Genomic DNA, 12,799 nt, shown 5'->3' with positions numbered 1-12,799 from the left:
ATGTGACCTTGACACTTCTTGAGACAGTTAATGTACTTGACTACTATGATAACTGTTATGAATATAATGAATGAATATTTATTATATTCATGTATCTATTATGGTACATTTGTATCTTACATTCTATGTACATCTCCATATCTAATGAATGTTCATCTCCCGATCCAACGTATGTATTAATGATAAATACATCCTTATTCTCCTATAAATAGGAGCTTAGTTTTGTCATTAGTATGTGTGTTAGAATAAGAAATCTCTCTATTGGCTTTCTCTACTCTCTCCGTTTTCTCTCTATTGCTTACTTGCAACATGATATTTTACAACAAGAACTATCTTTTCTTTTAACACTTCATTATTGGATCATCTACGAGTCGACGGATTTCAAGCTGTTTATCTTTTAGATATTGAGTGCACTTAAATTGGCCCGAACAGGGAGACCGGTTTACTTTGGATTGTCGTGTACGGAGTTCCGATGTACTCGGTCAATGTTGTGGCAATTGAGCAATATTGCTCTGTATTTGTCTTCCGGGTGATCGGTTCCATCCTGAAATCGAAAAGCGGACCAGATAGAGTCGGTTCCCAATTTATGGAACCGACATACACTTGAAACCTGGCGGTGTTGTTGTTGTTGTTATTATTATTATTATTATTATTATTATTATTATTATTATTATTATTGTTGTTGTTTTTTTGCTATAAAAAATTTTTTTAAAAGAACAAAATAGATTCACAAGGAACCGGGAACATATTGCTTGGCCAATACTTTGTCTTCAATTGTTTTTATATGGTTTATGCTATAAAAATATTAAAGAAATTTAAAGGCCGTTTCTGTCCGTTGAGTCCAATCCGGTAAATACGGTTCCTTCCCAAGAGCAAGAACAGCAAACCAGATCGTTTCTCGCGAGAACTATGCAGAACCAGCCGGTCTGATTTGATTTTTGGGTTGGATTGGGACTGATGCACGTATAGCCTATGAATGAGCAAATACAGCCTAAGTAGCACCGACGTCAATACTCGACACGACACGCCAAAACGTCATTTCTAAAAAATAAAGAATTCCACGCGTTAGGACACGTATATTAGATGCATATTGTTATATACATATGATAAAGTATCATTTTCATGATTATCCATAAATGAATATATACTTAAAAAAAAGCTTAAAATGAATTTAATCCACCATTTGTTAGTATCATTCAATGTTTCGAATTGACAAATTCAACTACATTCCATTCTAATAATCCACAAAGCTTGGAGCAAAAAAAAAAAAAAAAAAAAAAAATAATTAATCCACATTCCATCATTAAATTCAACATTTCACAATAAGTCCAACAAAAAGAAACAATCAACATTTCACCTACATTTATGTTGTTGGAGTTTTTTTTTTTTTTTTTCAGGATGTTAAGTTTTTATAAATTCACATTTTTACTCTTGAAAATTTCCAAATTTGACCCGTCTCGTGTTAGATTTTGCGCATCAAAATGTCCGACACGCATGTTGCTGGCGTGTCGAAAGAGTTGACCACGTGTCAAAAATCCGACACGCGTTGACCACGTGTCAAAGAGTGTCGGACGCGTGTTGGACATCGACACTCCTCTAGAGAGTATCCATACTTTCTATATATAGCATCTAGATTGGGTTTAATACATGACCAAAGCTTGAGCACAGGTGAAGTTGTCTGATTGTCTATGAAAAACTAATGGGCAATTCAATACGTGAAAAGGATAGAAATACACAAGAAATGTCAAAAATTATGTACTGCCCTTATCTACTTGGCTAAAAATCCGACGGGCTCTTCGGAGGTCTAGCCAGCAATAAAAAAGGATAACAGTTCAATAAAAATACAAAATAGAAAATTAGTAAGATTAAAATAATAATAAAAACTTAAAAATAAGCTAAAATTAATCTAAAAAAAAAAAGTAAAAGAAAATAGTAGCAGGCGAGGGCAGCCTTCATCACCGTTGGCAATGGCCGACGAGGGTGGGGATTAGCCGGCGAAGGTTGGCGAGCCCCGATCACGAGGGTTGTGCAAAGGGTTGTGCAAGCCCTTGTCGCTTGTGCAACCATCTATTCTCTTTTTTTTTTTTTTTTTTTTTTTCGGCCTTTTCTCAAATTTAATTTTCTTTAAAAAATTTTCAGTTTGTTTTTAATTTTAAAAATGCACATGGACTGTATTTTAAAAAAAAATTACCACATCAGATTGAAAAAATTAATTATAGATGCCACATAATCACTTTGGCCGAAATTTTTCTTGGCACTAAAGTGATCCGGCAGAAATTTTTGGCACTACAATGAACGCCGTAGACAACTTTTAGCACTTTTAATATACTTCTGGTGTGTGACAATTTTGGTAATTTTTCCATTTATCTGCATACAAGCATACCTTTGGCGAGAAACTAGTACCGTGGATTGATCTTGATATGTGTTCAAATACCTGATGGATACAACATAATAATCACTGCGAAACAAATACTAAAATCTGATTACTTAAACCAGAGCTAGGAGACCAAAAAGTTAGTCATTGTTCATGGCCGGAACAAGAAAAAAGTTATTCATGAAAAAGCTGTGTCATGGTATTTTTACACCTCGACGGACGCAAAGAACAACATAAAAGAATTCACTCATTTCACCCTTCGGCGATAGGCCATCCTAACATATCATCAAGAAGCTGAAACACGACCGATAATGTGGCAAAACAGAGGACAAGCAGAGAAGCAGAGATGATGTTCTAAAACAATATGAGGTTGATAAACCCAGCACCGGTCTCAACCTACCAATTCGTTTCATCATTTCATCAACAGCCATAATAACAAGAAAAAAACAAATTGCCACACAGAACACAACCCAGTGGACCTGACCTTCCCACAACCTGCGCAAGCGTCTGAATATAACTATTGATGATCTCATCCTTAGTAGGAAAGCCCTTCGCCATCTTCATTAGGACGACCAAGTGCTCCAAGTTGTGGAGATATATCGTCTTGTTCAGGTTCGGGGGCGGAGAACAGTGAGCGACAAAAAGGTCGACCTGGTCACGATGGAGCCTGCTGAGTCAGATGTGTCTTCTATGGGCAGCATCCCAGCCATGTTTTGGGGCGGTATCCCACCCTGGTTAAATGGAGGCATCTCACCATAGCTGCTTTGGGGCATTCCACCTTGGTTGTGCAAGCATTCTGCCAAGGTTTGCTCGTTGGGGGCATTCCACCACCCATAGTTGGTGGGGGCATGTTGCCTTGAGGTGGAGGGTTCTGCATCCCTTGGCTATGCATAGGTGGTAGCATGTCCCTGACTTGCAAATGGTGCCTCAATCTGTCGAAATTACGAGTTCCATCTTTACGCCCATTCCTCTCGGTAACTCGAGCATTATTTCTCAACCATCCTTCATAATACTTGGGGTGATAAGGAACTGCTTGCTCGTTAATAAAAGGTTCAAATTCACTTGAATAATTTGAGACTCTCATACAATGCTTCTAATGAACAGTAAGTCCAAAAAGCAATATAGAATACAGCTAGTTCTTGATTGAGCTGCTGCGGTGTATGGACAGATGACAAAGACAAATTAGGCCTCATGCTGTGACATAAACTCATGACTCGTTCATATAGTGACGATGAAGGCAAAACAATACATTTTTGCCAATCCCCAAGCCAAATTTGGCTTAGATTGGCAGTTGGAACAAACTTTTCTCTTCCTAAACATGTATCCATTAAGCAAACTTATCTGCTAAACAGTTAATAATTGACAATTCATGTCTTAATCACTATACTCAGATATAACTAACATAACAGATCAGGTACAACATCTACTGAAATAATAGTCAAGCAAGTACAATCGTCCAAGAATAAAAACCAAAGCAGCACAATTGCCTCATGATGAGGTCAACAAAGCACAGCGGTTTTCATAAATGAGAGCATGTAATCTGCAGGAAGCAAAATTCATCGCAGAATTAGAAGATGAAAGCTTTCATACATTGATAATCATTAATCTTGACACTTTGGTCAAGAACAACCCGTTCAACTCTAGGAAGATCTGTGTGAAAAACAGAACTCATTAGCACCGCTTTCCAGAGAAGCAAAAGAAAACCAATCAAGAAGTTTTACTTTTGAGTATGTAAGCTTGATTATTAGTTAGACGGGCTCCAAATCCCAAAAGTACTTCCCTGTTGAAGCCAAGTACATACTCTTTTTGGCTGCTGCTTCACTGAAATAGCAAGCAACAAATTATGGTTAGACAAAATAAAAGCCATAATCAACGAACTACACGCAAGGACTATCACTTCAAGAACCATTCGCGCAAAAATTAACACGGAAGAGAAAATTTCGCTTCTGTAACCCCGATTCATAAGCATCCTCATAGTTGCTATAATACTAGCTATGATATTGTAATGGACACCAATTTCAAGAAGCGTCCACTTCACATGAAAGGTAAATATGCCACATTCGGCAATGAAAGAAAAACGAAACAAACCCAGTCATCCGTCCATGTCAAAATCAATTCTAAATCAAAACACAGCATCAATCCTGCCACATAAAGTAGCACTAAACCACATAATAATCACTGCAAAACAAATACTAAAATTTGACTGAAAGTTTACTTTCTTGGCCAGAACAAGTCAAAAAAAAAAAAATTATTCATGGAAAGCTGTCTCGTTTCTGAAAGACGGAAGCAAAGAACGGCATAAAGAATTCCTCCAACCATATATTTTAGAAGCTGAGGCTGAAAAGTGACCGATACGGCGAAAGAAGATAGTTCTAAATAATATGAAGGTGATAAGCCCAACCCAGTTTCAACCTCATTCATTTCATCGACCATAATAACAAGCCCGAACCACTGACCTTTCAACAACCTGCGCAAGCGTCTTAAAATAACTATCCATGATCTCATGCCTAGTAGGATCACCCTCCGGCTGCTCCATTACGACGACCCAGCTGTCGATGTCGCAACCGTCGAGAAGTATCGTCTCCTTCGGGGGACGGTTCCACAATTTGGGGTTCGGATTGTTGATCGAAGAAGAAGTCGACCTCGTCGCGAAGGAGCGGGCGGATGATGCCAAGGCGACGCGGCGGCGGAACTCAGCGGAGGCCGCGGAGAGGGGGCGGAGGTGATGGCGGAGGTCGGAGGGTAGGGAGAGAGGGGAAAAAGGCGCGGAGGCGGGAGCGGAGGAGGAGAGGGAGCGAGAGAGGAGGGAGACTTGCCGATGGATGGAGAGGAGGGAGCTGGTGAAGAGCAGAGTCGCCATGGCTAGTTGGCTACGGTTTTAGACTCTATCTATCGTCTATTTACATTAGCGAAAGTACGGGCCCAAAAAAGCCCAAAATGAAAAATTGGGCCGGTAAAATTTGGCCCACTATTCTAGTGTCACGGACCAAAGAACTACAAACTCAATAAACCAAGAGCCTTGAAACTTCTAGAGGCCCATGACTTTAGATATTTCCAAGAGCAATACAGGAAATATACATATCTAGATATTAGTAGGGCCAATATGGTAAATGTACGCAAGATACTTGTTAGGATTAGATCTCCACCGTTACATCAAGGGAGATCCAACGGCTGTAATTAGAGGGGCCCAAGAATAAATAAGAGTCCCCACCCTTCCCGATTTGCAATCCATGATTTCAGGAAAAAATTACCAAAAAAAATCACAAACTTATTATAATTGTGTTAATTTTGTCTTAAATAATTTTTTCACTTGAGTCCTAAATATATTTCATTTATACCAATTCAATCGATTCGGCCAACTTTGACCAAAAGACGCTAACGTGAACAAAGAATACTATTTTTAAAAAATATATTAAAATATCATTAAAAAATTATTTAAACAAAATTGAAAAAAAGAAGAAGTTATAAGAATACACAATTGCAATTGATTTAGGACCTTTTTGGTAATTTTCACTTGAGTCCTAAATATATTTCATTTATACCAATTAATCGATTCCAACTTTGACCGCGCTAACGTGAACAAAGAATACTATTTTAAAAAAATATATTAAAATATCATTAAAAAATTATTCGCCTCAGCGATGCTAGCCAAAATTGAAAAAAGAAGAAGAAATTATAACTGAATTGACACAATTGCAATTGATTTAGGACCTTTTTGGTAATTTTCTCAAGAATTGAGGAATACAAAGTACCCTTGGGAGCTCTTCTCTCCAGAACTCTCTCTAGAATTCTCTTCCTCGAGCGTGAGAGAAAATTGGAGTCCAAGTGCCGCACTAGATTGATCAACACATGAACATCTCGTAGCAAACATGAGATTGGTAACCCCACAGGATCGTTAGCGCTAATCGGCTTGGAGCCTTTTTGTTAATCAAAATAATGATTCAATATGAACACCAAATTTTTTTAGGTATAAGAATAGGGGAAGTCCTAAATCTTGTCGGGAAAGTGCAACAGAGTCCTAAATTTTTCAAAAAGTGTAATCAAATCCTTAAAACTTGTCATGAAAGTGCAATTGAGTCTTAAAACTTTCAAAAAGTTCAATTAATGGAAAGATTTTGATTGGACAAGTTTGGCAAGTTTTAGGACTTAAATGCATTTTTTGAAAGTTTTCGGACTCAATTGCGGTTTCTCATCAAGTTTTATGACTTAATTATACTTTTTAAAAATTTTAAGTCTGCACTTTCGTGTTAAGTTTTTGAACTTTCAATACACTATCCTAATTTTTTTTTCTAGTACGGATATGATGGGCTGAGAATGAAGGAGTTGCAAACTCTTGTCAAGACATCAATTTATTAAGTGCAACCTCAATTCAACTCAAAGCTGCCACTAAGAGCCTCCGCATAAGTGCTTGACGAAAAAGGGAGCAATTTTGCCTAGTGGGTCTCTCCAGATCCCAACCCGGCTCCGGCCCTAAATAATTAAAATATTAAAAATTCAATTAAATAATAAAAAAAATAAAAAAATCAAAGAACAAAAAAATAGAAAAATTATAAAAATATTTTAGAGAAAGGCATGGGTTGGAATGTTAGGGCGCGCATGGTAACACTTCTGCTTCAGAAATCAACTTCTGACCAGAAGTTGATTTTTCTAATTCTACTCATAAGTAGAAATTGATTTTTATACTTCTGCCCTATAAGTCATTTCTGATAAGAGAAATTCGTTTGGTAATGGTTAAAAATTTCTACTTCTAAAATATATTAACATAAAATCTTCTATAAAAAATTATTATCAACGGCCGAAAAATTTCTACTTCATTTTTAAACTTTTTAAATTTCTTTGAAAATAAAAAATTATTATTTATTTTTTACTCCGCACAAGTTAGCAATAGACTACGGCGGACGAGTGACGCGGTGGTCAACTATTAGCGGCGAGGGGTGGTGGTGGTCGACGATTGGTGGTGGCCGTGATCGATGGAGGTGGTGGTCGGCGATGGTTGGCTGGATTGGCGGCGATGGCGGCGTAGCGGCAATGGCGGTGGTGATGGGCGAAAGCGTCGATGTCTATGATAGGCGGCGGTCAATAGAGGTTAGCAGAAGTTAGGGGCAGTGGGGGCAGTGGGCAAGTGGTGGTGGTTGCGGTCGACGGTGGATGTCGGTAGGCAACAACCGGTGGAGGTCGGCGATGGGCACCGACGGCGAGGGCGACGGCCGATGGAGGTCGAGGATGGGGTGGCGGCTAGTGGTGGTCGCGATTCGAGGTGGGGGGTGATGGGCGGTGGTCAACGGTGGGCAATGGTGGAAGTCGGTGGAGGTGGGCATGGTCGAAAAGAGGATGAGGGCATAATGAAAAAAGGGTGAGGCAAGAAGGAGTTAAGAAGCAATTTTTTTTTAATTTCTCAAATTGAGGAAAAAAAAACTTCAAAAGTGAAAATTTACTTTAGAAGTATAAATTTCTTTCGAAGTAAAATTTTTTACCCAAATAGGTTTCTACTTTAAAAGTTACATTACTAGAGGGATTTTTGCCCTAGAAACATTTTTGAAATAGAAATCCACTTTTCAGAAGTGTTATCATGTGCACCCTTAACTCCTAAAAACTCTTGAGGGAAATTGAACCCGACTTGATTTAAGCTCATAGTAATTATGTTCCCGGACTTACAAAAGCAAGCCCTCGCCCTTGAAGCGACGAGTCTTTCGAGTCGTCCAACGAACACATCCACTTCCATCTTCTAATTCGACTGATAGCCCCGAATGAATTGCCAGAATATGCTTTCTCATCTGGAACGATGAGTTGCATAAGAAAGATGGCAAAATGATAGAGATGGAGGCAACGACTGTTCATAACTCACTCAAAGTAGCGAAGCACCTACAATCATAAGGCCACCCAGATACATTATGGGCGGAGTTGGGTCTGTTTACACCTGGATTTTTGTCAACAATTTAAATGTTCTCTAGAAAATATGGAAAGTTCAATTGGTACGTGAAAAATCTTATCCTCGTTTTGCTTAAAGCAGGTTAATGACAAAAAGGTTTCGGCTAGAATGTCATGAATGAAATTAACTCCGCCACATATTTGCTTAACAGTCCGTGCAACATAAGGATCAATAGCGTTCTTACGAGATTGGAAGATAGTAAATCCCAAGAAAGCTATAATGAAGATCCTACTTTCCATGAAAGTGTTATTGCTTGCGAAACATTCGGTAAGGATCATGGACATGCATGGCAGTTTTTTTTTTTTTTAAATCTCGATCACTTCCTTTTTATTTTTATTTTATAAATATTATGCAAGTATGTACATAGATTCGATTCCTAGAGGCGGACTAACCAACTCTATATCTAGAGGATTTCCGATGGCAACACTATACTTTTCCAAAGTCCGGGTGAGCTCGTACTTACCTAGTGTGAATGTGGCCATTTGTGGACACCAAAAGCTTACAAGTGCTCGCGTAACTCCGCTCTGCAAGTTGATGTCAAGGATTGGTAACATAAATCCAATATTTACGTTTGTTACAGTCTAGCCAGCGCCACAGCTCCTCGAGCTCGGTCTTCGAAGTAGACACAAAACGGTGATCGGACCTTCCCATTGTGCATAGATCACGCCTAAATACCTAATCGTGACGGAACGAACAAAATATGAATAAAGTAAGCAAACGCGAGATAAGGTTAGATAACTTACTTTGCCGCGATTAAAAAAAATCGGCAATCACAGTGATTTTCATTTCTACTCTAGGTAGGCTTAACAAAGTGAAGCCACACAAGGTGTGCGTCAGTAGTCAAATCCTCTTTGACTTTGTCTCTCGGCCAAGAGTAATACCCAATACGACGCAGTTTTAACGGGGCATAGGCAGAACTCCTGACACAAGTTTGAAAACTTTTGGGCCGCGGCCACGGGGTCAAAGTTGGTATCCATCTCAATGCTCATCCAATAATGGGTGCGTTTGGGAAGAGCTTTCCCAAGGGACTTTAGACCTCTAAAGTCCCTTGAGAAAAAGTTCAGGCGTTTGGCAATTGTTTTTGGGCCACTTTGAGAAAATGCTACCATTAGCTAAAGCTGAAAGCCCAAAGCAGGTGGAGACCTGCCTTGGACTTTGAGCATTTTCGGAAGGCTGGTTTCAAGGTAAGTATTAATTTTTTTTCCCAAATTGCCCCCACGTATAATTATTTGTTCCACTTTTGCCCTAAAAAATCATTCGTCTTCTTCCCCTACGCTTGGAGTGTCGTTCTGCTCACTGGTTCTCATTCAAGGTGAGGTCATCTTCTTCCCAACGCCCAAAACTTGGGTTGAGATCGAGGGTCACGGTGGCCGTCAAGCCGCTATCTTAGCCGGAGCCGTTGTCTTTGTCCGATTTGTCGTGAGTTGAGGTCGAGATCGAGATCGAGCAACCCAGATCTGGTTCTTTGACCGCAGATCTGCGACCTCGGCGTCCCCGAGTTGACGTCGCGCATCCCCGGCATCGCCTCACTTGGCGTCGCGCATCCGCGGCATCGCCTCACCCGAGGTCGCGTGACCCCGCCATCTCATCTCTCAAGGTCGATCTACCCCGATGGCCCTCGCACGGGTCGCGATGTCGGCGATGGGTTTCGCGAAACTTCTCCGACCTTCGTCGCCCGGGCTTCGCAAAACTTCTTTGACCTTCATCGTCCGGGCTTCGCCAAGCTTCGACGGGAGTTGCGGCAAGCTCCGTGGCTTCGCGTGGCAGGCGGTCGCTTCTGGCCAACAATTGGCTGCCTCCGTACTTCCCATGCCATGCTTGCCTTCAGTTTATTTTTTATTTTATTATTTCAAAGTTGCTTTGCAAAATATACATGAAAATGGGTTATCCAAACACCATTAGCTTTCACCAAATACACCTTCGCTCAAATATCCTTGGGAAAATGACTTTGCATTTACCTAAAGTGGTCCCAAACGCACCCAATGAATCCGTAAGAATTTTTTTTACACAAGCAGCAGACTTAATAAAAGGCTTTTTAGTCATTCGGATGTGCATTGAAGGGAAATAATTACCGGGGTGGGATTAAAGTTAGTAAATTGCCATAAATATCCGTCGTCTTATCTGGATTCGAGAGTGAGGAGCAATCGTGAAAAAAAAGAAGGGAGGTAAAATTGTAGGTTCCACGAAAATAACTTTTCCTTTATTTAAATCTATCTCCTTCCACTTCCATTATCCTTTTTCCAACCAAACAAGAAACCCAGACCAAAAAAAAAAAACCAAACAAGAAATGTTTCTGTGGGGGTGAAAATATAGTGAAAAAGATCGGGCTATTTCCCCACCCATTATGGCTACATCCACAGCCCTTTTAGTGAACTGACCACAATGCCCCTGCTCCTAAGCCGTTCAACCAGCTACACACGCTCTCCCTCTCCCTCTCTCTCTCTCTCTCCTTATTTGCTGGCTGTCACTAGGTATGTTGGGATTCGGCCCATAATCCCAGCGAAAGGGAGAGTAAAAATGAGAAAGAAAAAATCGAGACATAATATTTATCTTGATTCACCCTTAAATTAGATGGATTCCACTGTAATTAGTATACATCACTTCTCTGTTACGACTCTCAATTAAAAGAGAATGAGATAATACAATAGTTATTTTTAGATACAAACCAAAATTATAAATAAATTACGAGCTCAAATCATAAAAGCTACATGCTGTCTGAGGGGTGCTACTCCGTGGCACCCATCGGAGCACCTCCCCTAATACCCTGCCTACCCACCGAAGAGTCGGATTCAGTATTTTTCTATCGACGGGGAGTATGAACCACGACCCCAACAAGTTTTTCCCCGTTTTTCTTTGTTTTCTCAGTAGAGAAGGTTCCTCTTCCCCATCCCCGATCGGGTGATGCAAAGTTGCTACGCCGAAAGTGGATTGATCCCATCTCTTGAAGCTTCCGCTTCTTCTCTATTTGCTTTTGGGAACTGCAGCCTGTCCTACTCATTGAAAACAGAAGTTCAAATCCACGAATCCACGTTTCCAGATTGCACCCACGGCTGCAGTACATTGATTTAAAATGAGTAGGACAGGTTGCAGGTCCAATGTACTGCAGCCGTCCTCTGTCTTCATTGATTTAAAATAATAAAGCCGACACCCCACCAAGCGCGCAAACTGGTGGAATTGAAGAACTCCTTGCAATGGCGAAGGAAATCCAAGCGAACTGCTTCTAATGGCGAAAAAGCTCCTTTTAATGGCCTCGAACAGCAACAAGAATATCAAGGAGGCGAAGCACAGTTTGTCGCAGAGGGGAAAGAAACAACGATAGCGATGCGCACAAGAAGGGCCTAAGGTCAGCTAGCTGCTGGTTTTTACTGCGGTTGTTTGAGGTGATGGAACGACCTCGAAGATCCAAAGTGGGCTTGAATCGGAGAGCTCCGGCTGAGGATGAAACCTTTGCAAGGGCAGATGAGAGACACGGCGAGTTAATTCGCAATGATAATGGAATGGTAGGAAGAGACGACGTGGGGACGGGGAGGAGGTAAAGCAGGGTTATTACTGGGTTTGTACCGTCACGGTTCAATGGCATTTTGGGAAGTGCACTGAAAAGGCCGCGGATCCCGTCACAACGGGTGTGGAAACAGTCCCACCTTGAGTGAAAATTGGGGATGAGCAAAAAGAATCGATCGGGCAAGAAACTGCCCAGACCGGACTGAACCGGCTCCTAGGAGTGCTGATCCGGATCCCAATTCCAATTTACGGAACCCGGTAATTGTCGGTTCGGTTGTCAATTTTAGGGATGGAATCGCTCGATCGAACCGAACCGACTAATTTTTCATGTTAGCATTATTTCTTAAAAATCTTTAAAGAAACTATATGTACTTTTGCACATTTAACATAGTGAAAACTTATACGGGCCCTTAATGAATGGACATGATAGACAGTGTCCTCCTTTATAAATAGAGCTTGAATGTTATAATCGTTTAGGAAAAAACATAGAAGTAGAGTCAATCGACGTTGTAAGTTGGGTTGAGAATTTGCGCTTACTGATATGCTTTGATAAAATTTGTTGCAAATCAGTTTGGTCTTCAATTTCATGAGCTTACCGAGATGGGTTTGGTTCTGGGTTTTGGTTTTGGGATCGATCAATACCACTGGAAACTAAAATTTCAAGTCTATTCTAACTCAAGTTTGGGTAGGACTATGTTTATGACAATTTTAATGTAAATGGGAGCTGTTAAAGGGCACATCGGACACATTTTGCCGCCAATTACATGACATATCATCGATATCGTGTAATGTCAACACGAGGAAACATATGGAAGAACATATCAATCGTAAACAAGAGCTCTAAAAAATCATACTTAAAAATTAATAAATGGCTGGTTTAGGTGTTAGCTAGTTACACTGGATAAGCCCCAGGCAATGCAAAAGATCATTTGACCTTTTTAGTTTGGAACTTCATGTGGTCAACCGTACTTTTTTCGGAAGAAACCGAGTTTTAG

General features: G+C 40.3%; 1 protein-coding gene and 1 long non-coding RNA gene across 2 annotated transcripts; one reads left to right on the top strand and one right to left on the bottom strand.

The window, feature by feature from the left end:
- On the top strand, positions 1 to 514 carry LOC125316675. The gene is made up of 2 exons (XR_007199768.1): positions 1 to 54; positions 328 to 514. It is a non-coding gene; the product is annotated as an uncharacterized LOC125316675 (long non-coding RNA).
- A 2,214-nt stretch (positions 515 to 2,728) lies between these two features.
- LOC125314932 (multiple organellar RNA editing factor 8, chloroplastic/mitochondrial-like) lies at positions 2,729 to 5,234 on the bottom strand. Its single transcript, XM_048278384.1, has 6 exons — positions 4,831 to 5,234; positions 4,129 to 4,195; positions 3,965 to 4,024; positions 3,129 to 3,467; positions 2,870 to 3,025; positions 2,729 to 2,770 (listed from the first exon to the last, which is right to left on the bottom strand). The coding sequence occupies exons 1-6, from the start codon at positions 5,232 to 5,234 to the stop codon at positions 2,729 to 2,731; spliced, it is 1,068 nt and encodes a 355-aa protein (XP_048134341.1).
- Positions 5,235 to 12,799: the final 7,565 nt, after the last annotated feature.

This window comes from Rhodamnia argentea, chromosome 1 (assembly GCF_020921035.1).
Source record: "Rhodamnia argentea isolate NSW1041297 chromosome 1, ASM2092103v1, whole genome shotgun sequence".
Lineage (NCBI taxonomy): Eukaryota > Viridiplantae > Streptophyta > Magnoliopsida > Myrtales > Myrtaceae > Rhodamnia > Rhodamnia argentea.
This window is presented reverse-complemented; position numbering and strand designations above follow the sequence as displayed.